General features: G+C 40.7%; 2 protein-coding genes across 12 annotated transcripts in view; one reads left to right on the top strand and one right to left on the bottom strand.

Annotated features, from left to right (window-relative positions):
• JADE1 (jade family PHD finger 1) overlaps positions 1-8,197 on the top strand; it is a 147,973-nt gene extending 139,776 nt beyond the window's left edge. For 9 of the 10 annotated variants that reach the window (XM_056563460.1, XM_056563424.1, XM_056563420.1 and 6 more), the window contains exon 11: positions 1,841-8,197. In XM_056563460.1, the coding sequence (XP_056419435.1) occupies positions 1,841-2,694 (854 nt within the window). In that variant the 3' untranslated portion in view covers positions 2,695-8,197. The remainder of the gene's footprint in view (positions 1-1,840) is intronic. The other variant, XM_056563466.1, reaches the window with a different exon arrangement.
• Positions 1-25,467, bottom strand: part of SCLT1 (sodium channel and clathrin linker 1) — a 304,861-nt gene that overhangs the window by 99,652 nt on the left and 179,742 nt on the right. The window contains exon 22 of one of the 2 annotated variants that reach the window (XM_056563484.1): positions 9,968-10,029. In XM_056563484.1, the coding sequence (XP_056419459.1) occupies positions 9,970-10,029 (60 nt within the window). In that variant the 3' untranslated portion in view covers positions 9,968-9,969. Of the gene's footprint in view, positions 1-9,967; positions 10,030-25,467 lie in introns of those variants that run through there. The other variant, XR_008890865.1, reaches the window with a different exon arrangement.

The following is a 25,467-nucleotide window of genomic DNA, read 5'->3' as shown; positions in this document are numbered from 1 at the left end:
CATCAAAAACACAAATCATATACATAATTGGTATTGCCACGTCCGTAATGACGTTTTCTATAAAACTATAATGTAAATTATCCCGCACGGTGAACGCCGTAAAAAAAAAACATAAAAAAAGCGCAAAATTCGCCAGTTTTGGTACAAATAGCGGAATAAAAAAAGATCAAAAGGTAGCACGTAGCACAAAATGATACCGATAAAAAGTACAGCTCGTCCCGCAAAAAATAAGCCCTTACTCAATCGCGTCGGACGAAAAATAAAAAAAAGTTACGGCTGTTGGAAAATGAATGGCAGAAAAAGAATTTTGCTCAGAAAAGGAAAAAGAACATACAAAGCTATATAAAATGGGTATCATCATAATCATACTGACCCACAGAATAAATATAACATCACTTTTACCGCACAGTGTACACTATAGAAAATAAAAATTAAAAAACGCCAGAAATTTTCCAGTTTTTCACAATATTTTGAAGTTTTTCACAAAAAATGCCGCATGTGTCAACAAAAATGCACCACTAATATAAAGTACAATATGTCACGAAAAAATTATCTCAAAATCGCTCTGCTCAGAAAAAGCGTTCTCAAGTTATTACCATTTAAAGAGATACATGTCAAATAAAAAAGCGACTGGTCATTGAGGTAAAAAATGGGTCCGTCATTAAGGGGTTAAAAGCAATCAAAAAGTCCCACTAAAACAAATATGATACCCATAAGAACTACTACATACTGATTTTCATACAAAAAATTTTTTTTTGTAGTAGGTTTTGTTTTATTTTACTATGTAAATTGAGTATTATGGATCTACAGAATAAACCATAATGCTTAATTTTTACCTATAAGTGCACTGCGTAAAAAACATAATCCTCCAAAATTTGCTAAATTACAGGGTTTTTTTAAATTTGCCCCACAATTAGATTTTGTGGTAAAATGCGTGATGTCATTACAAATAGGTGTACAATTCGTGGCGTAAAAAAAGTCCTCATATGAATCTGTAGTTCAAAAATTCTAAATAAAATGGCTATAAAAAAAAGCGAAGAGAAAAAAACAAAATGAAAAAAAATGTCCTTCACACTCCGAGCCTCCAAAAAGGTGGGTGTGTGATGACAGACTGCGGGGGTCCCCAGTGGCTGGACCCCCGCGATCATACATCTTATCCCCTATACTTTGGATAGGGGATAAGATGTATTAGGGCCGGAGTACCCCTTTAAGGGGCTAAGCTCATCATTTCTTTAGTGTATGAGAAATACACGGAGCATTGTGAGCTAGAAAGCTTATAGAGACCATGAGGGTGCTGATGCTCCATTAAATCTAAAATCCTTATAACCACAAATTGTACTGTTAGAGTACCTGTCATCAAACCATATTTTTTTAAAGTAACTCAGATTATATTCCCTAACTACTCCTAAGACCCCTCCTGCCCTTAAATTTTTTTCCAAGCTTTAAAAAGCTCTGTATCATACCTTTCCCCTTGCTCACATTGTGTAAGCTCCTGGAAGGAGAAAGTGGACGTTCCCCAGCAGGTGAAACGTCACTGAAGCCTGTGAGAGCTGTGCCTCGCCATGCCCCGCACGCACTTGCTTAGTTTGGTCTTCTGACAGGCCGGGAGGAGACCAAACTAACAGTTTGACTTGTGCAGGGAACAGAAAAGAGCCACCTAGTGGTCGTTTTTTTTCAATCACATGAAAAACAGATAAAGGTTGAGAATTTTAACAGCAAGTAAATAGCAAAGTGTCTTATAATTACATAAGGAACAATGTATTAAAAGTTTGGTGACAGGTACTCTTTAAGGTGTCTAGTATTAACCTAATCCATTGTTAATACTTTTTTGTTTCCTCAGGTGATTTTTCAGAAAGCGACCTTCTCTTTAACACACAGCCATCTGGCCCAGATGCTCCAAAAATTGAGGATTTGAAGTGGCATTCTGCTTTTTTCAGAAAACAACTTGGTTCTTCTTTGGGGCGCTCCATGAAAGTGTCCCACAAAAAAAGCAGAGACAGAGAAAGTTCGTTGAGCAGCATGAAATCGCAGTACTCTCGCTCTTCTTACAGTGACAAAAAGAGGGATGGTATACCGATGGAGAAGGCTATTGCCAAGGTTTCACCAGTCCAGCAGAAAAATGGGGCCAGTATGCCGGAACACAGAAAAAGACGGGACAGTCGTTCTCGGTGTGATATACTAAAAGCAGAGCTAAAGGAGAAACCTCATAAGCAGCACCATAAGACATTGAGGACAGGAGAGTCAGTTGATAAGCAGGTTGAAAACAAGAAAACCCAAAGCCAGTGTAGTAGTAAGACAACTTCTGTAGCCACAAAAAAGGCCTCTGCTGGAAACAGCTTGCCTAGATACAGTGGCTCCATAATCAAGTTACATTGTAAACAGACTTCAGTAAAAGTGCCTACAAGTCCTGTGAAAAACTGGGGGGGATTCCGAATTCCAAAGAAAGGAGAGAGGCAGCTACAAAAAGCAGAAACTTGTCAATCAAACACAAACTGCCAATACGTAGGACTTGTCTCGCCAAGTGACAGGACAAAAAATAAACTAAAGCTAGTCAGTGACAATGATGGCTATACCCCCGATGCAGAGATGAGTGACTCTGAAACAGAATCAACGCAGAAGTGTCCGCTACAAAGACTGTCATCTGGCAGAGGGTACGAGACAGACTTTATTAGGAGAAGCATCCTAGCCTCTTAAGCAGACAACCTTGTCGTACACTCCAAACTGTAACCACAGGACTGACTGGTTCTATACAGGAGACTAAAAAGACTTGTAATATCTGTGACTGGACAGGTCAAAAGTCCGCTCTTCCTAAACTTGCTCCAGTGTGTTTACTTGCACTTGAAAATCCAGAACTTTCTTCCTACCCACAATATTATCTTCCCTATTTTTCAGAAAAAAAACTATAAATAAATAAAATAAAAACTATCATGCATCTGCTTATGTTGGACATAGAGTATGTCTAACAGGCAGGTTTACAAGCTTGAGGGTAGGTTGCACTGGAAGTGCTTTCATTTGTCCATTTGAAAGCACAATGAAGACATTTTGGAGTAATACACATTTTGGTTTTTGGGTACACCAACTTGCACTTCTGGCCCGTTAAATTTCCTTGCACTTGTTTTGATATCCAGGCATGGTCTTAAGTATCTTTTCATTTGCCTGTTTAGCTGTTATGTTAGCACAATGGCCAATTGTGTTGGGTACTTGGTGGAGTGGAATCAATAATATAATGTATAGAAGCTCTGGTTCACCGCCTTGTGGGTGTGTGATGCAATATGCACTTGAAATTATTTTGGAAGTTTGGGGAACTGGAATAAAAGGGAGCACCTCCTTCCTCAAAATAAAACTGCACTGTACACATTGATGAGCTGTCCATACTTCTTTGCCCTAGTGCATGTCTGGGTCTTATACTCTTCATGCAGAAAGAGTCTTTCCAGGCTGTTGGGGCATTTGTATGCCATCTTTTATTTGCAAGATAATCTCTTGGTTTGATATATTTCTAAGATATGTGCAACCAAAAACAGACATTACTATCCAGCTGCACTAAATTAGCATGGTGGGCAGAATATTCCGAAAAGCTCTTTTGGTGTAAGCACCTAAGCCATGTCTGATGTGACATTATTTCAAGCTAGACCTATATTTTCCAGCCTTATTGTACTATTGATTTCCATTTAAATTTTGGTGTAAAAAGTTTTGGAAAATACATTTCACGATATTAACATCATGCAGTGAAATTTCCTTTTTCTTTTTATAACAAGTCATCACTTTCAGCTATTTATCTGAAATGTTGACATGGCTTTCTACTTTTTCACAATCCAAGTCATTCAGTTTACTGCCCTGTTTTTGGCATCTTTTTCCTCTGTGATAATTTTACTTCTAAGAGAGCGAGGTTAAATAAATTTAAAAAAAACCTCTTAGTTTGGTTATTTGGGCACTCTTTGGCAAATTTCCAATGCGCTAATCCTTTCCGACATCCAAAAATGTTTAAGAATATAAAGAAAAACACACTAAAAGTTTGTATGGAAATGAGAAATAATAAAAAGCCCCACATATTAGTGATAAATAAGGGCCTATGTGACGGATTGCTCTGAGGATGGTTGCACATGCAAAATACTGACAGTGATGCTCCTGTATATTGGTATACAGGGATCATTACAGCTGGGGACTTCTGAATATGCATTCCGCTCCCACTCTTTGGGTGTTCACTACTACGTAACTTGTTCCGTTCAGATGGGGGTATTGAATGCAGATAAACTGACCTTCAATTCCTAAAGGATGGAGGATTTATACACAACGTGGATGCCGGTTTCCATAACCGCGCATATGAATCCATTGCATTGATGGCATGCTGGCTCCCGAGGCACTCACAGAAGCAGCATATATGTAACAAAAATGAAGTGTCCAAATGAGCTGCTTAGCCTAATCAGATTAGCTGAAATTACAAACACTGCCACATACACGCCTGCACTATTCAGCTCTGATAAATAATTTGTGCTGTGGATTTTAGTCCTTACAAAGACAAAGGGTAAGCCATTTGTCCTTTCTCAATCCTTTTTGTATTTGTAATGTGAGCTATAAACACAGTCACGTGTGTATTAACCATTTCAGGATGTAGGCTGACCTTACTTGTACATGCCAGGTTATGCTGACAATTTTTTAGGACCATATGAAGTCTTCAAAAAATTCTCCAGATGGATCTAGAGAGATTTATCAAAACTTGTGCAGAGCAAAAGCTGACCAGTTGCTCGTAGCAACCAGTCAGAGTGCTTCTTTAATTTCTCAGAGGCTTTTTTAAAAAAAAATTAAGCAATCTAATTAGTTGCTATGGACAACTGGTCTGCTTTTCCTCTGCACAGGTTTCGATAAATCTCCCCAATGGTTCCTTGTCATTGTTGATCTCCAACTATAAATTTGTTGATATGTGTTTAAATTTTGGAGGCACCTCTGAGTCTAAGACTTGCGCAAGACTATGGCGTTTCAGATAGGGACTTTAAGAAGTCCCATGCATGTCTATTGGACTTATGCAAAATCTGCATTTTGCAAGTCTTGGACACAGAGGTGCTGTAAAAATGTAAAACACATCCTGCTGTCCGAGTGAAACTGGACTTTCGCTTTAAGCCATCTGTTTTGTGGTTTCTCTTGTTTCATTCCAGCATAGAACACCTCAATAAAGTCCAAGTTAAATGGGTTGTCCAGGAGTCTTGTGCATGGGCTGTGACTGGTATGTATTGCAACCCAGTCCCATTCACTTTAAGTGAGATAAAGACAAGTGCATAGACAAGAGTGGTGGTGTTTCTGGAAAAGGAGAGAATAAAACATACCCTTCTAATAATGGACAACCCCTTTAAATGCAGTGGACTTTATTGGGTATCTGCCAATGAACCAATATGTATCTAAGTGGATGAAATCAATCTTATCATGTTTATGACTTCTTTCATTGCATGAATTTTGGGATGCAACGAGTAGAGTTGCTCATCTAAGCAAACCATAAATCTAAGTGAACACTTCATAATGATCTATTGCTACAGGTTTATTTTATTGGCAGATTCCATTCAAACTTGTGAAGCTTTGTTATTGGACACTTATTTGAAGGCTACTTAGGTAGGAGGTTAAGGAGATAGGCCCCTCACCAGTGTCCATTTTTATATCTCTGAAACATTTTTTTTTTTTTTTGTAAGGTGTGGTTTAAGCGGTGGCATTCTTTAATAAATAATGATAAACTGTATGTTAATACATTGAAATGTCACAAGCAAAATGAATACTCTACTTCTTGTCTCCAAAGCCATTTCATAGACTTGTCAGATGCAGCCTGTTTTGACACTTTATGACTTGCATCATTAATTTGCACTATTGTTGTTGCGTTTTAGAACCTATGCCTTATCTATCTGCTTTTCTTCCAATGTTTTATCCAAGTGACTTGGTCATGAACCGCCCAAGCTGGCTGATAATCCTGTAAATTGTATATAATACAAGAGGCTACATATGAACACTATGCAGTGATGTTGTTAAATCTGAAAACAACCCTTAACACCCTGCTGGCCCCGAGTGCTTCCAATAGGATAGTTTAGGGCAGTGTACACTTGCTGGGGCACATTTATACCAGATCTCTGAGGTAATACTATAACTGCAAGACTATTAAGGACAGTGCACCACTTACATTGTTTACTATAGATGCTGAGACTTCAAAAATATTATATAAGGCTATAGATTTCTATGACTCTGGCATTGGATCAAGCCTTTTTTAAACATACAAGTGACTTTGACTATCCTCAGTACTTAGCATGTGGCGAACATTAGTAACTCACATTTAGGACTTGAGTATGCTACCAACCACCCCTTGGGAAGTTGTTGCTTTTTGTTTGTTTGGGTTTTTTTTTTTTTGCAGAAGGGGTAAGGGACACTTTTTTCCTTCGTAAAAAGTTACCTTTTTCTTGCTGTGATCGGTTCCTTTTTTTTGTGTTAGTGTCTGTTATCAAGATATAGTACCTATATTGTCAGTAGTGCAGCTAGAGATTGCAAGTGTACCCATAGTGTTTAGATACTGTTGCTACTGCAATGGAAAACTACACTTTGTAGGTGACTGGACACCCATGATGTAGAAAAATTCTTGCTGCTCCCTGCCACCTGTTACTACTGTGTTGAGTAACTGCTGACCATGGTAAACTGTAGCCTAACATGTCTCTACAGGGTCCAGTGGCACCTATAGGAAATGTATTTTCCACACAGCCTTCCTTTGCTTTATGGTTTTAGCTGGGGGCAATTCTTGAACAGAATTAGGAAATTGCATATAATGTGCTACACTTATGTGTTACCAAGTGTACTTTTACACTTGAGTTCTACTTCATGACTAGAAGCTGCTCTTCAGATATCCCTTCTGTAAACATGCTATACCTTTATCAGGGCAAATTCACACAGTTTTCCCCAGTTATAGCCACTTGTGTTCAATAAATGTGTCCAACTAGTACCCCACAGAAGATTTATAGGGTGTAGAGTCTCAGTAGATGAGTTATAGCCTGTACTTTCTTCTGACAGGTGTAGATGTGAGCATTGCACTGTGGCACTTGTATCTGCGTACTACCTGTTTATTATACTGTATATCTCAAGACAAAAGTATCAAGTACTGAATTGGCACTCAATATACCAGCTGCAGAATATGGAACTGAGAGCTCCACTTCAGTCCTGGGCTATACTATGACAATAGTTCCTCGACATTACAGGCACACCCATAAGCATAAACTTGGTTGGACCATGTTCTCATTTCAATGCTTCTGACTATTGGGTGCACCAAGGTTTCTTCTTGATGCAACTGATATAGGTGAATGGGTAAATAGCTGTGGTGCAACATACGATCCTGGTTATGCTACAGTTGAATCAGACAATTTCAGCCCTTGTAGCTAAGAAGCAACCACCAAGTTAAAGTTCAGTGCCTGGAAATGTAGAAGTGGAGTTAAGCTTTACATTATTAGGACTTTATTAGGTTCACCCTTCACTACAGTGCACAAAACTACAAGCTTCTGTACAATTTGCTCGAGTATGTGCCAGTTCCAAAACCAGCAGTCGTATGACTATTGCCCAGGTCAGTATGTAAGCAATAGGAAGAAGGGGTTACAAATTTTGATTATCTGCAGATCAAGATGATGGAGTAAATGCAATCTGCTTTAGCCCGCTAAATGAATTTATAAATAGAGGTCCCCACCAGCTAGCTACTAGGTTATTAGATAGTTTACTTTGCTATTGAACATTTTAAATAGGACAACAGACCTCCACCAGTTAAATGAATAAAGAGCAGGGTACATCCAACTATTCCCCCTATAATTTATACCAATTGTAACATATTGGTCAGTTGAAGACAAAGAATAAAGACCATTTGGTTTGTTTTTCCAAATCAAATCTGATTCCCTTTGTGGGGAGAACTTCTGTATTATGTGGGGGGATGTGTTACTGTGTCTTATGTATTGATCAGCCTCTGTTCCACTGATTTTGTCATCTTGAAGAATGTGTACAATTGTAAAGGTAACACAAGGATTATGGCCATTTTGTTTCATTATGTAATCTGCTGACTTGCTTTCACTGCTTTTTGTCCCTTTCTACTTTTATTTAAATATTTATAAGCTAGTAAAATACAGCTTTATTTTTTCAGCTCTGATACTACGTAGAATTTGTGCCTTTGTCCGTATGTGAATAAATGCTGTACATTTTGCTAAAAGATTTGAGTCTTGTCCTTTTTCAATTTTCCATTGTCCTATGTTCTGTTTCATACAGATGTATAGATAAAGATCAGCCCCTATCGATTTCCTATACATGTCAGTGTCAGAATATGTTTGCAAAGTCCCATTAATGCAAATCATTTATCCTGATGCAAGTAATCACCTAGGATTCTTGATAAATGTAGGAGCAAACCAATACGAATTATGAAATTCTCATTCTTAGATGAAAAAATAATTGTTTAACCGGTGTATACAAAGGTCTTTGTCTCATGTCCATATGCCCTGTTAGCCTAAAAGAATAACAGCCTGCTGCATCCATTCTCCACATGGATGTAGAGACCAGACTGTACTGCAATTGCTGAAGGGAAAACAAGCTGTCAGGTGAGGCTTTTCAAAGTGACAACAGCTAATACCTGGGGGTTAGAGAAGCTTCGTGCAGATTTTGTTTTCTGGTCAATAGTAGGCCATTTATTATTGATTTCAGGTAGAACGACACAGAAAACTTTTTTTTTTTTTTTTTTAAGGGTTGCTATCACTTAAAAAAAAACAAAAACTGACATGTCCAGACAATGTCAAAAGTTATGATTGCACCTGGTGTCACTCCTAAAATCTGCTGCAATCGATAGTTAAATGCCGGGATGTGCACAGCATCCCACTCTGGCTGACTTCCAGATCCGACCTTTTCTCTACATAGAGAGGTCTGATTTGATTAACTTGTGTCCATGGACACACTTCCTTGATTGACAGCTGTGAGAGCAGGGCTCACAGCTGGAGGAAAAATCCTCCCACTGTCAGCTTGTGTCCTGCTACTGTGAGGACAAACTGGGAGTTGTAGTTTTGCTAATGCTAGGGGACATGTGAGCAGACAGCATACTGAAGGAGGAGGCGGAGACCTGCACAGTGAGGCCACGCCCCCTCCGTCTGAGAGGAATTCAGACTAGTGAGCTAAATTAATAAAAAAATAAATAAAGGTTCTAGACACACAAAAATTAGATGTACATGGTCAGGATTAGATACTGAGTGATCTATTCAAAAGAACTGTCCAAATTTATAGATTACATAATTGCCAAAATTGAATAGGATCTAAGCTGCCGTTAAATTCATAGGACAAGAACATACAGCCCTTAAGTAAAGATGTTAATTACTAAAATGAAAGGGCCACTGCCAGTTCAAACACCTTCCCTTCATTTGATAGCCTATGTGATTCCTGATGAGAGTTTGTACGGTGTTAGTATTAGAAATATGAGATAAGTACAGTAGCGATGATACCTTGGCTAACTGAGAGGATATAGATGGCAAGCTTTCAAGACCTCTTAGGTCACATCAGGCATGTTGCAAAATGAATGTGAAGAACATCTCTCTTAAATACAATTCTATAGGGCATGGTTACAAATGGGAAACAGATATAATCACCCCAGTGTAGGACAGTTCTTTTATCCGTATATTATCCGTAATATACAGTACATTGCATCTCTTTTGAGTACATTTACAACATGCATAATTACAAATGTGAAAAAGATAAGATCAACCCAGTGTAGGACAGTTCTTTGGGGGTAATCTTATCTGCTTCCTATGTGTAACCATGTCAGTTAGAATTGTAGTTGTGAGTTGTTCTTCATGTTTTATTTTGTAACCTGTCTGATGAAGGGACCTATGAGGTCTTGAAAGCTTGTCATCCATATCCTCTGTTAGCCAATAAAGTTATCATCACTTATCTCCTATGTGATTTCTAACACATTTTACTCAGAATAATGACTCCTTACCTCTAAAAAACAGCTCTAAAGCCACTAGGTGTCTTCCTTCCCTTCAATCTGCTGTCCACTACCTGTTAATAAAAATCTGTCTTTAGTAAACGCTAAATTAGGAGAGAACACAGAAGGCAGGGCTTAGAATGTGCTGTGGTAAGAGAAAGCAAGCAAGCAAGCAACCCTTGGCTGTGTACATGCAATAGGAGCCAGTCTGAATTCTGAAGATGATCCACACTATTACCAAAAGGTAAGTCAAGGCTTCCCTCACTCCTCTCATCACCCATAAAGCTCAGGAAAGCTATCCTTTTTGTAAATACCATAATACTCCTCCCTTAAAGGAAATCTGTCATCAGTATCACCCGCACTAACCTGTCATACAGGCTTGTAGTGTGGATGATACTGATCAAAATGATACTTACAATGTCCTGAATGGCCCAGCCGTTGCGCCGCTATGGCTGTTTCTCGCTTGGGGCATGGGCGGAGCTTGGACCGGACCTCCGGGCACCACACCTGATCTTCTGCCAGGCTCATCAATATGCACGGCCTTCCTCCCTGCACTCTCGGCACGATGCATGCGCTGCTTCCAGAGTGGAGACACCCGGAAGCGGCGTCCGTTTTAGCCTCATTCACCTTCATGCCTTCGTGCATCCTCACACTTCACTGCTGGCTGCAGGAATGAGGCTGAAACTGCCGCCGCTTCCAGGTGTACTCTGGGAGTGGCGTATGCACCGTGGCGAAAACCTGCCGCGAGAGCAGGGAGGGAGGCCATGCATATTGATGAGCCGGGTAGACGCCTGCCCAGCAGAAGGTCACGTTGTGTGCCCGGAGCTCCGGTCCTAGCTCCACCCATGCCCCAAGGACCTTGTTCACATAAAAAGAAAAACCAATAACAGCACAACGGCTGGGCCAATCAGGACATTGTAAGTATCCTTTTGATCAGTATCACCCGCTCTACAAGCCTGTATGACAGATAAGTGCCGGTGATACTGATGACAGATTTCCTTTTAAAGGGGTACTCCGGTGAAAACCTTTTTTCTTTTAAATCAACTGGTGCCAGAAAGTTAAACATATTTGTAAATTACTTCTATTAAAAAATCTTAATCCTTCCAGTACTTTTTAGCTGCTGAATGCTACAGAGGAAATTCCTTTCTTTTTGGAACACTGATGACATCACGAGCACAGTGCTCTCTGCTGACATCTCTGTCCATTTTAGCAACCGTGCATAGCAGCTGTATGCTAAGGGCAGCATGGTGGCTCAGTGGTTAGCACTACTGCCTTGCAGTGCTGGGGACTTGGGTTCAAATCCCACTAAGGACAACAATAAATAATTAAAGACTTATTATTATTATAATAACGTCAGCAGAGAGCACTGTGCTCGTGATGTCATCAGAGAGCATTCCAAAAAGAAAATAATTTCCTCTGTAGTTTTCAGCAGCTAATAAGTACAGAAAGGATTAAGATTTTTTTAATAGAAGTAATTTACAAATCTGTTTAACTTTCCGGAGCCAGATGATTTAAAAGAAAAAAGGTTTTCACCGGAGTACCCCTTTAAGCTTATCTGCAGCAATATTCAGTGCTTAGTTTAACCCCTTCCTTGGTGTGGGTTTTTTTCTTTTTCAATTTCTGCCAGCACCTGGCTAACCCAGTGCATCAGTATCCCTTTCCCTAAATGGCATCTGTAGTACTGTACTCTGTAAACGGTACAGCACAGTGCCAGCCTGTTCAGTCTAGTACATTTTCACCTGCACTGAAATGACCTAGCAGAGAGGGAGTATGTTCTGTCCTTTGATTGGTCAGAGAAGTAAGGCCTAGTTTACTCAAAGTGAATTGTGCCTGGAAATTTTACAAGAAAATTCTGGGCAGATTACGTTTGCAGCAGCCTCCCATTGTTTTAATGGGGTTTTGCTGCACAGTTAACACGTTAGAAGTTAAATAAAACAGTGTGGTTTGTCATGTGGTGGTGGTCAGTTGACATTATATTTACCTAACTTTAAGGCCTTCTACCGACAGACTTTTAATGTTTTCCCCGATGCTGATTGTTCTAGTGGAATTCTGCTGCATGAATCTTACATTAGTGCGAGTGGGTTTTTTGTTGACCCATTTACACTCCACATTTTCCACCACAGAAATTCAGGATTGTGGACCAGCCGAAAGAATGGACATGTCATTGGATTTCGGTGGCAGCCTCTGAAGATGGAATCTCCACCTGGAATATTCCAGACCTGCCAAGAGTGAACATGTTTACTCAGTGGACTTTCATGTGGACTGCATTGCCTTCAGTGGTGACGGCTCAGGCCCCAGTGGTCCTAGCGTTGATGGATTCTGGCGCAGCCCAAAATATCTCCAAAAGCTGTACAGGTATGCTGGGAATTTTAGTTTTGCAACAGCTGGAGGCATCCTGGTTAGGAAACTCTGGCATGGATAAACAGCCTATGGTTTATTGAATTGTGCTCAAAGTACAATAGCTAATGTACGGACATAAATATATACAAGTACATTATATATATATATATATATATATATATATATATATATATATAAAACATTAAAAACTTGAATCTATGAAAGTAATAATAATAAATGATAAAAAAAAGCATGCAACACAAACAAAATATTTTCCCCAATACATAAACTTTACTAAATATGAAATGTAGTTGGATGTAATATTATGCTCTTGATGTGTGAAGAGAAATGTCCAATATTGTTTGTGTAAAGCTTTTAATGCGTTGGAAAGAAGATTCAGAAGAAAGGCAGTCATCTCAGAGGGAGGCCTCCTGGTAAGGACCACTTCATTTACTGTAGAGTCATTTCATATATCAACAGATAATTGAGTCTCTCCAGGTCATTAATACAGCCTGAAGAGGGGAGAAGACTCCTAAATTATCCTAAATAAAATGATCCAACTCTTAATTTTTTTTCCTTTAACTGTTATTTTTTTTCTTTAACTTTGTTTTTATTAAAGATTTAATGTTTAAATGTTTTTATCCAATTACAAATCAAAGGCAACCTGTAGTCAAAAGAACATGGATGGCTGAAGTAACAGAGACTGATAAACCAGAGTATAGACAGTCCATACGTGGGGAAAGAATACAGGAGATGGCAAATGAAACTACCAGACATCTGAGAAAAACCATCAGAAACAACATATCAAAAGGTATTATTCTATGGAGCACTAAAACAGCAAAACAAAGAAAGGGAAGGTAAGTCGGACATATTAAGAGAGAGGGAGTTCCCCTTCCTGTCCAAGCATAGGGGCCAAGGTAATAAATACAAAGAAATCAATCTCATCTTACATCTTGACAAATCTTTTAAATTGATATTTTTATTTTATTTGACAGGTTTCCTTATTGCAATGATAAAATACAGGTACAGGTATACTGATGGTTAAGATGTAGGTTAAAATATAATTCTGGACGCGTTTCAGGGTGTGGCGACCCTTCAGCAGCAGGTATATAATAATTGTATAAACGAGTACTATATACATTCTGCTGAAGAAAGGGTCACCACACAGCTGCCATTATACATAAAGCTAGCCTGGCAAACTTCATCACAACAGCATTGCAGTACACAAATACTAGTAGTGAGAGCCTAGAGGTCTAAGACACATATCACACATTAGTACAGATTGAGACCCACTCTATGACCAGAATAAAAAGTTGTAAAATTCATGTTTTATTTAGCAGCCACTATACTGGAAATGCTTGTCTGTAGCTGTTCCAATGTGGACTATCTGGTCTTATCATTCAGTGTCCCTGCCATACAAAACATTTCATGTCACAGGGACAAGTCAATAATTTTGATTGTTCCAGGGCTCCGTCTTGTTGCAGGAGATTGCTTCATAGAGCCGTCACTGACTGATCAAAACTTTTGTCATGTTCCTGCAAGAAGTCAAAAATATTGTATAATAACAGGGAAACTTTAAAGGGGTACTGCCGTGCTGACAAGTTATCCCCTATGTAAAGGATAGGGGATAAGTTGCCTGATCGCGCGGGGTCCCGCCGCTGGGGACCCCCGCGATCTCACACGCAGCACCCCGCTCTCATCAGGCCCCGGAGCGAACATCCGCTCCGGGTCTGATGATGGGGCCGGTGATTGTGACGCCACAGCTGTCTCGCCCCCTGCCATAGACTTACATTGAGGGGGCGGAGCTGTGACGTCACGATACTCCGGCCCCGTAGTCGGCAGTCATCAGACCCGGAGCTCCAGGGCCTGATGAGAGCGGGGTGCTGCATGCGAGATCGGGTGGGACCCCGCGCGATCAGGCAACTTATCCCCTATCCTTTAGATCCTTTAAAGGGGTACTCCAATGGGAAAAAAATTGTCAAATCAACTGGTGCCAAGAAGTTAAACAGATTTGTAAATTACTTCAATTAAAAAATCTTAATCCTTCCAGTATTTATCAGCTGATGTATGCTCCATAGGAAGTTGTATTTCTTTCTGGAGTTCTTTTCAGTCTGACCACAGAGCTCTCTGCTGACACCTCTGTCCATGTCAGGAACTGTCTGCTCTGGACAGTTCCTGGTACAGACAGAGGTGTCAACAGAGAGCACTGTGGTCAGACAGAAAAGAACTCCAGAAAGAAATACTTAAAAAAAAAAAAAAAAAATCTTCCACCGGAGTACCCCTTAAATGGGTTTAACCCCTACATATGCTATACCTAAATGATACTGTTTTCTTCTGCCTTCTGTAAGATTTCAAAGTCTATTGGGCTGTGTTGTCTTGACAATTTATGAATAGCATGTGCTCAGTTTTGTTTGTAACCCCTTAAAGTTAAAGCCCATTTTAACCTTAAGGACCAGGCCAATTTTATTTTTTAGTTTTTTGTTTTTTGTTTTTTCCTCCTCTCCTTCTAAAATCCATAACTCTTTTATATTCCATCTACAGACCCATATATGGGCTTATTTTTTGCATGACCAATTGTACTTTGTAAGGAGGCCTCTCATTTTACCATAAAATGTACAGCAAACCCAAGAAATTATTTTTTTAGGGAGGAAATTTAAATGAAAACCACAATTTTGCACATTTTGGAGGGTTTCATTTTCACACAGTACACTTTACAGTAAAAATGACTTGTTCTTTATTCTGTGGGTCAATACGATTAAAATGATACCCATGGCTAGATACTTTTATATTTTTGTACAAAATCTAAAACTTTTTGTACAAAATCAGTAATCTAAAATCGCCCTGACCACCCATAACTTTTTCATTTTTCTGTATATAGGGCAGTATGAGGGCTAATTTTTTGCACTGTCATCTGTACTTTTTATCGATACCACATTTGCTATATGAAACTTTTAGATCATTTTATTTTTTATAATTTGGGGAATAAAATGTGACTAAAAAGCAGCAACGGACAATTTTAATTTTTTTATTGGGGGAGGGGATTTTTTTTTTTTTTTTTAACATTTTTCAACTTTTTTTTTACACTTTTTATGTCCCCATAGGGGACTATTTATAGCAATCATTTGATTGCTAATACTGTTCAGTGCTATGCATAGGGCATAGCACTGATCAGTATTATCAGTGATCTTCTGCTCTGGTCTGCTCGATCTCAGACCAGAGCAGGAGATGCCGGGAGATGGACGGAGGCCGGTGAGGGGACCTCCGTCCACCATTACAGATGATTGGATCGCTGCGGCAGCGCTGCGGGCGATCCGATCATCTATTTTAACATGCGCATCGCCGCAGATGCCGTGATCTGTACTGATCACAGCATCTGAGGGGTTAATGGCAGACATCCACGCGATCGTGGATGTCTGTCATTACCGGCGGGTCCCCGGCCGCTGCTAACAGCCGGGACCTGTCGTGTATGACGCGAGCACCATTCCGATGCTTGTGGTCATACACAGGACGTAAATGTACGTCCTGGTGTGCTAAGTACTGCCGCACCAGGACATACATTTACGTCCGTTGTCGTTAAGGGGTTAAATAAAGGGCATATAATGAGGTGTTACTGAGAATTATTGTTTATTCCCAGATTTTAAGTTCACACCTATTTACAGGATATGTAAGTAGTTGATTGTTGGGGGTTCGACCGGTGAGACCCCACCAATCCAAGAGTGATAAACCCTTGATCCCCAAGTGAATGGAACGTCAACACATGCTCAGTCACTGATCTATTGACTTTCTAAGAGACTTCCAAAAAATAGCATAGATTATCCCTGAATAATAATATTAAATAAGAAAATATTAAAACAAAATAAATACAGCAAAATACTTTACTTTAAATTTACTATACTTTTTACATAGATTTAAACTGTGACAAATTGAAAGTGGAATTATGATATAGACCTGTAAAGTATCATTTCTTTTAATGCATAAATCCACAGGGGTGCATGGGAAACACAGCAGGGATTTGGTGCTTCCTGTCGCTATGCTAAGGCACTGTAGGCGATACAGTGTCTGTCTCATCAGAACAGATATCCTCCTGTAGTGTATGTGGTGTTTGTAGAATGTAACAGCAGTAAAGTGACACTGCTTGAATGTCACATGCAAGAATAACAGCCTAGTCAAAACTAACAGACTGGGCTTGTTTGAGCTCAGGTTAAAGCTCCTGTTGTATGTAGTGAAGTAAATATTATGTGAAAATAACACATTTAACTATTTTAAAACAAAGAAGTTTAATCTGTTCACAGCTTCTCTACCTTAGCTGGACTCCAGTCTACTGACTTATTTCTTCCCATATGTAATTGCTTTCTAATTCTGGTTTATCTTCTTGATCTCATCTTATGTTTCCCTCAGTATCTGGAAAGGGGTAATTTTGTGCTCTATATCCCTGAAACTTATGAAATATGCAATTTTCTTTCCTTGGAATTGAATGCTACATTTAAGAACTCATTTTTTAAGTGAATACCATTTTTTGTACTCAGTACTAGCTCCGCTCACCACCAAATGGGAAATACGCACCACCTGTGCCGGTCCCGCCTTCGGCCAAATGCAAATATACAAAAAGAATTGTCGTCCAGCACTCGGGATGCGATTAAAAGAAGTATTCTTTATTCCAAGCTCATCGGACAATGGTCACAAACAGAGAAAAAGCGTCTGGCGTGCTTAATCATAGACTAGTAGACTAGGGCTAGTCTACGATTAAGCATGCCCAGTGCGAAACGCATCAGACGCTTTTTCTCTGTTTGTGACCATTGTCCGATGAGCTTGTAATAAAGAATACTTCTTTTAATCGCATGGACGACAATTATTTTTGTATACCATTTTTTGGATTGTACTTTGAAGTTTCACCCAGCACAATCCATGGCATTAACTGGCTGCCTAAGGACTAGTAATTAATGTAATGAGTGACGTTAGAATATAAAATGCTGGATATGAATATGAACTAGTTGAAATTTTTACATAATAGAAACCGTAATAAAAAAAGGAGTAAACAGAACAAAAGAGAAGGGGAGAGGCTTTGCCACTAAAGTACACCACCAATGTGCCCCATCACAAATTGCTTCAGTAGCCTAGTAAGCATATCTGCACAATCCAAAACATTTTAAACATGGCTCAGTAATCCTTAGCTGATATTCTTTGTACGTTTAAGATCAAAGTTGTATGTAATTGAGTTAGATATATGTCAGTGAGCGCAACTTGGAAGGGGTCTATAACTGCAAACCCCCCCCCCCCCCCCCCCCATTAAGTTGTGTCAGCTCAGAATTATTGAGCCATTTTTTTCTTGTTTTTAAGGAGTTTTTTCTATTTTCTCAATTATATGTATTGTGCACCATTTCTATTGTTCACTTTTCTTTGGATTTTGCACATTTGGTTCCTTTGAACACTAGGGCAGCACCCTATTTAATCTTTTTGTTGGGGGTTGAGCCCCAACTTTCCTTTGTTCATTCATAGAAAGTATATATTCTACTATAAGTATAACATTTTCCTCTTAAACCTTTCTGAGGCTGAGTTCATATCACGTTTTCAGGCATACAGCTGAGGGGGAGCTAAAACCGTGTGCTGCCGTATGACGCCTGTATGTAATTCATTTCAATGATCGACCACAGTGGTCGACCACAGTTTTAGGTCCGGTGGGAAAACCGCATACGGGACAAAAATGAGCTGACCGGAGTCGGCGTTTCACTCTGGTCGGCTCATTGAAATGAATTACATACAGGCGTCATACGGCAGCACACGGTTTTAGCTCCCAGCCGTATGCAGTCCCGTATGGCTGAAAACGTGATGTGAACCCAGCCTTAGCTGTGATGAAATTAAAGATGATAGCACTTAAATGTAATTCTCAAAAGCAAAGGTCCCAAAGACCCTTCTCTCCACTGGAGAAAGCAAACAAATATGATATAACATGTAATTGAGTCAAGTAGGGCATTTGCCATAGCCTTTACTAATAAAACCTTCATACCATAGCTTTGTCTTTCTGTATTGTGTTCTTTATTGAAGATGGTCTGACCATTAATATAGATTGAAGTGCTGATTTCCTGTAGTGTCAATACTATCACAACAAGCCACACACAATGACTCTCTAAGTTATTATGCCTAAAAATATCTTTTGCAAAAGGAAGCAAGCAGCTTTTCTGACAGGAATGTCAAATCTCATCATTTACTTATTGAGCCTTAAAGATCTAGTGTAACAACAGGGCATCACACATCATCTGTCACCAGGCATATATTGTTACTGGGAGAAAGCGGATGCCAATAAACTCAATAAATCCTGATGTTTATATTGGTGTCACCCTCTATGCATTATCACATGATCTGTTAGTAAGCAGTAGAATACAGTATTAGCATTTCTTGTGAATGTTCATCCGCTGATTATCTCTTTATTGACCCTTATTGTTTAGAACAATTACAAAGAATAATTCACAAACTGGCATTTTGGAATTTCAGAGAAATTCGATAGAATTGCAAGAGAAGGTTAGAAAAAAACAACAATCCAATCTAGCTAAAGATGCTCAAACCCTTCTTACTCTAGTGCCACGGTTTTAGGTCCGGTTGTAAAAGCGCATACGGCGCAAAAATGAGCCGACCGGACCGAACGTTTCACTCCGGTCGGCTCATTGAAATGAATGACATACGGGAGCGCATACGGTCACATACGGGAGCGCGAGCTTTTAGCTCCCCCCTGCCGTATGCGCTCCCGTATGGGACAAAACGTAGTGTGAACCCAGCCTAACCCAGGTCATCCGTCATAGTGAAGTTATTTATGGCACCCAATTGGCCAATTAACCTTTATGCTCTTGCATTTCCATGTTTCCAAGTAATTGAAACTGTACATTTGTTGATGTCTAATGTATATATTGTGTGTGCGCAAAAAATGTGACATAAGACTTGCATTTTTAATATCTAATTTTTTACTTATCATGCATTACAATATGGTTAAGAGCCATATAGCATTTTGTGTTAGAGCCTTAAAGGACAACTGTAGTGGAACACTTTTATATATTCCCATGCCCGGGCCTCAAAAACAAACAAAATTAACGTATACATACCTTCCTACGAGCCCCCGTTGGTCCGGCACAGGCCTCATGGTCCGGTAGTGCTAACCTCATCCACTTCCTGGGAACGGGGATGCAGCAGAGCCGTCGGTGTATCACCGGCCACAGCGATGTCCTGTCTGGTGATAGGCTGAACCCACTGTCATGTAAGGAGCTCTGGCCGGCTTCTTACATGACAGTGGGCTCAGCCTATCACAGGCTGGGGCGGGACATCGCTGCGGCCAGTGATACACAGACGGCTCTGCGGCATCCCCGTCCCCAGGAAGTGGAATGAGGTCAGCACTGCCGGACCATGAGGCCTGTGCCGGACCAATGGGGGCTCGTAGGAAGGTATGTATAAGTTTATTTTGTTTGTTTTTGAGGCCCGGGCACGGGAATATATAAAAGTGTTTCACTATAGTTGTCCTTTAAATATTTAACTAATTTAATGATGGAATTGCATTAGATATTTTAAACAATTTCACTAGATACATATTGCCATAAAAACAGGATTTGACATTTTTGTACTCTGTTTAAAGCTTATAACTTATCAAGTTAGGAGTTAGTCAAGGTGGCTGATGGCTACAGATGTTCACTTGTATTACCTTTTACTTTACTGAATTTTTCTTGCAGTCACACATTGGAGCTGTATTTACCACATAGATTTGATGCGATATCTGCTGTCAGCCTGTCATGATTTCCCCATTACAGATTTGGAAATGCGTGCCTTATTAAGCTCAAGAGCAGCAGCATAATACAGTTTCCCAATATTGCATAGTTTTTATAAGTTTGACATTTGAACTCCACACGACTTGCAAGCTGTACCAAATGCCAACTTATTGAGCTATTATCCCACGTCTATGGGAGATTAGCTTCACAATACAGTGATATGGCCAAACTGAGGCACCATGCAGCAGGACACAATGCTGTTCTTCATTTCAGGACCAGAATGATTCTTTTGAAGTGAAATTGTATTTATTTTTATTAATACACTAACCATGATAACCTAGTTTTGGCCACGTTCCACTATTTCATACACTATTGATTTTTTACTATCTACTTGGTGTAGGCATCTTTAGGCCTTATGCCCCCGAAAAACATAAATTGATGGTAACTGACGTACAATAAATTATATTATTATTTTTTAGTTTATTATATTATTATTTTTTAGTTTTCTATCTTGATATTGCTCTGTATGTTCTGCTCAGCCTCAGGTTCATAGACTGGGAATGGATGTTACTCAGCAGGTTTGACATCATCTGAAGCCATACAGGGGAGAACTCCTTCCTCCCTTACTCTGCAACCAACAGCAAACGGCAGTTAAGTGTGAGATAAGCTATGATTGGATACACCCTCCTCTGCACTCCAGACTGCATTTCCTGTGTTTGGACTTCTGCCAGGCCAGCAGGAGTCCAAAGTCTGTGTAAGTGATGGGGGGTGGGGGGGGGGAAGTGCTCTGGACAAGTAGGGAGACACCTAGTGGCAGCTTTTTTTAAACACAAATGAAACATAGAAAAATTTATTTACCATAAGGAGTGCAATAGCAAAATTAGTTTTAATGAGAGTGCCCATTTAAGTGCAGAAGGCTGCAGCAGGAAATAAATGCATTACTCAGAATTTATTTTTGTTTGTAAAGTTGTTAAAAATGAGCTTAACCTCTATAAATTGTTACATTCTCCTCATGGGTAAGCTGGATGGCCACGGTCACCATATGTATTGCCACTTAGTTTGCAAAAATTGTTTGTGTTAGTTAATTTTTAGTGGACTATACATATTTTATGTTATCCAGGGCCTGGGGTTACTTGCAATTTGGTTCCATGTATGTGACTCTTAGTGCGAGTACCTCTATATAAGCTTAAATGATTATATTGAGCATGCATGGCATGTGTTCTGGAAGTCAGCTACATTGAAGACTATGGGGGGGGGGGGGAATTTATCAAAACAACCTGTCCCAAGGAAAAGTTGCCCATAGCAACTGGGCAATTTTTTTCTTTCATTTTTTAAACAAGGCCTCTGCAAAATTTAAGGAGCAATCTGATTGGTTGCTACTGTGTTTCCCCCCAAAAAAGACAGTGGGGGAGATTTATCAAAACCTGTGCAGAGGGAAAGTTTCCCAGATGCCCATAGCAACCAATCAGATCACTTATTTTGTTTTGCACAGACACGTTTAAAAATGAAAGATGCAAGCTGACTGGTTGCTATGGGCAACTGGGTAACTTTTCCTCTGCACAGGTTTTGATAATTCTCATCCCAGTGTCTTACATTAATGTTTGCTCCCAAGATGCGCTAAGTCTTATTTTTCAATGAAGAAGAATTCACATTTATTGTTGAACAAAAAACAAATAAAAGAACATATAAGGGCTGTGAAGTACCTGGCTCCCACACACTGTCTGGAGACTGTAACGATCTCCCACAGCAGTTCCTGGACCACTTGCACAGCAGGGATGGTATTGCAGCTTCTGGTTACCAGGGGGAGCTCATCACAGCAGACTCGGACACCAGGGACAGATCATATGCTATTTCGGCTTCCAGGGGGAGCTCACCACAGCACACTTGTACGGGACAGCATACGGTATGGGATAACAGCAGACTGTGTGCAGTTCTACACCTGGTGATAGGGGACAACGGGGTTGGCGGCAGGTGGTGGTCTTCATATCCTGCATGCAGCTGCTCTGCAATGGACGGAGAAAGTAGGGGACACCGGTGGTGGGCTAAAAAGAATCACAGCTGCATGATGATGAAGATAATTTCTGTCTATTGTAACCAATGTAGAGCTGCAACTAATGATTATTTCTAAAATTGATTGTTAGCTGACTATTGGTACGATTAATTGGATAAAACCCCAAAAAGGGATAAGAGGACCAGGTAAGGTTAACAGGAGGAAGTGGGGACAGCATTGTGAAGAGTTAACGGGAAAAGATAGGGGACAGCACCTGAAGGATTAACAGAGGGCAAGAGCAAAGGGAGAGAAACTGAAGGGTTAATGGGAACAGAAGGGACAGCACCTGAAGGGTTAACCTAGGAGCCTTGCTGTGGAGGATGCGGGCAACGCAGTGAGGTCAGCGATTGTGTTGCAGCACGCTATTGCTAAGAACCAAGCCTGCGATAACCTTTCGGAGTTGTTGCTAGGGTGAGATCTTGGCAAGACTGGGGGTAAATGTGTTATTCCGGGCCCAGCGAGTTCATCAGTGGGAATACAAGCCGGCTGAGCCTGGCAGGCCACAGTATTAAAACCTGTTGCAGCGCCTGCAAAAATGGCTGCAGCCAGAGGTGCTAACTCACCACACTATGCTGAACCGTCTCCTGGCAGATATATTCTGGAGGGCTTTGCCTCATTTCCTCCAAAGTAAACCCCGGCAACCCACTTGGGATGGTGGACCTGTTGGAGAAGTTTGAGGCCACCATGAAATTAAAATGCAGGAGGGGGGCGGTGAAACCCAGGAGGTTCCACACCCTTGCCCAGGCAGCTAGAAAGCCCTAAAAGTCCCCGAGAGGTGTTTCCCAAGGGCCCCGCCCCGTTGCTGTGTTTAGGTGTCAATAACCGGGACATGTTAGGGCCAACTATCCCCAGCGGGAAGAGCCCATGGACATGAGCTATGCTCTCTGCCTGTCCATGTACACCCAGAGACTGTGTGCTTCCGGTGTTCTCAGGGCAGTGGACTCTGATCATCTCTGCCAAGTGTCTTGGTGGCCCTAATAGATTCAGGTAGCATGGTGACTCTAGTGAGGTCCAACCTGGTGCCGACAAGCTGGAGTCCTGTGTATTCACGGAGATGTGGAGGAACTGCCGTCAGGACCAGAGTTGGCAGACCTCAATGTCTCCGGAGAAAATTTCGATACAGTACAGCATCAGGACCCAACCCTATCTCGGGCCTGGGAAAATGTCTTAATTGTAGAAGGTGCACCACAACAACTGGGGACTGAAATTGTATACCCCTGCTTTGTGGTCCACCAAGGGATGCTATACCGGTTAAATCAGGCAGGGGGTGAGTGTGGAACAATTGGTGGTGCCTAAAGCATATCGGAGGTTTGTGTTAGAGTTAGCCCATCAACATGTTCTAGGGGAGCACCTGGGCCAGCAGAAGATGCAGGACCGAATTTTGCAGCGCTCTTACTGGCCCAGTGTGTATAATTTTGTGCCCATCATGCCAAATAACTAGCCCCCAGCCACATTACCGTAGTCCCCAGGTCCTCCTCCCAATTATCAAGGTCCCGTTTGAATGGATCGCTATCTTGTAGGCCTGTTGCCAAAATCCGCTAGGGGGCACCAACACATCCTGGTAGTCCTGGACTATGCGACTCGGTATCCCGAGGCACTACTTCTGCGACCTCGGCCAAGCTTATAGCTAAGGAGCTAATGGAAATGTTTTCCAGAGTGGGCTTACCTAAAGAGGTGTTGACTGACCAGGGCACCCCGTTTATGTCAAAGGTAATGAAAGAGCTCAGTAAGTTACTGCAGCTATGAACCTCTGTGTACCACCCGCAGACGGACGGCCTTGTAGAAAGGTTTACTCAAACAAAAACATTTTTTAACTTCAGGACGAAGGGCGTACCTGTACGCCCCTGTCCCGGTGTTTAAAACGGGGTCACGCTGTGACCCCGCATCACACCGGGTCGATCCCGGCTGCTAACGATAGCCGGGACACTGGGCTAATAACGAGTGGCATAGATCGTTGTGCCGCGCGCACCCTTTAGACACGGCTATCATAGTTGATCGCCTCGTCTAAAAATGAAAGTAAACGCTTCCCAGAAGCTCAGTCGGGCTGATCGGGACATCGCGATCAAATCACGATGTCCCGATCTGCTAGGACACTAGCTGAGACCCCCTTACCTTGCTCCGTCACGTCCGATCGGCGTTTGATTGCTCCAAGCCTGAGCTACAGGCTTGAGCAATCGAGCCCCTATCTCGCTGATCCATGCAAAGCTATGGCTTTGCAGGGATCAGGGTAAAAGATCAGTGTGTGCAGTGTTATAGCCCACTATGGGAGCTATAACGCTGCAAAAAACAGTTAAAGGTTATTTAACCCCTTCCCTAATAAAAGTTTGAATCACCCCCCTTTTCCCATAAAAAAAACTGTAAATAAAAATTAACATATGTGGTATCGCCGCGTGTGGAAATGTCCAAACTATAAAAATATATCGTTAATTAAACAGCACAGTCAATGGCGTACACACAAAAAATTCCAAATCCTAAATAGCGTATTTTTGGTCACTTTTTATATAATGAAAAAATGAATAAAAAGCGATCAAAAAGTCCGATCAATACAAAAAATGGTACCGATTAAAAACTTCAGAACATGGCGCAAAAAATTTGTCCTCATACCGGCCTGTACGTGGAAAAATAAGTTATAGGGGTCAGAAGATGAGAATTTTTACCGTATACATTTTCCTGAATGTAGTTATGATTTTTTTCTGAAGTACGACAATATCCAACCTATATAAATAGGGTATAATTTCAACCGTATGGACCTAGAGAATAAAGTTAAGGTGTTATTTTTACCGAAAAATGTACTGCGTAGAAACGGAAGCCCCCAAAAGTTACAAAATTACATTTTTTTCTTCAATTCTGTCGCACAATGAAATTTTTTTCTGTTTCTCCGTGGATTTTTTGGTAAAATGACTACATAGCATAGTAGAATTGGTGGCGCAAAAAATAAGCCATCATATGGAATTTTATGTGCAAAATTGAAAGGGTTATGAGTTTTAGAAGGTGATGAGGAAAAAATGAAAATGCAAAAACGGAAAAACCCTGCATCCTTAAGGGGTTAAAGCGGGTGGTGGCTAGAGATGGGAAGAATTGGGATCTTTTGCTGCCCTACCTCATGTTCTCAGTGTGAGAAGTGCCTTTACTGGGTTCTTGCTGTCCGCGTGGCCTGGATATAGCCAAAGAGTCCTGGGAACAACAGCCCACGCCGCACAAAAGTGTAGTATGTTACTCAGTTGCAAGAATGGATGGAAACAGTGTTGCCCTTGGTTAGGGAACATATGGAGGCAGCTCAGCAAGCTCAAAGCAGAGTTTATAATCGCCAGGCACAGGTTTGGCATTTTAACCTGGGAGATTAGATTCTGGTACCAACGGTCGATAGTAAATTTCTG

This window comes from Hyla sarda, chromosome 1 (genome assembly GCF_029499605.1).
Source record: "Hyla sarda isolate aHylSar1 chromosome 1, aHylSar1.hap1, whole genome shotgun sequence".
Classification (NCBI taxonomy): domain Eukaryota; kingdom Metazoa; phylum Chordata; class Amphibia; order Anura; family Hylidae; genus Hyla; species Hyla sarda.
Note: the sequence above shows the minus strand (reverse complement) of the source record. Positions and strands in the feature narration are given on the sequence as shown.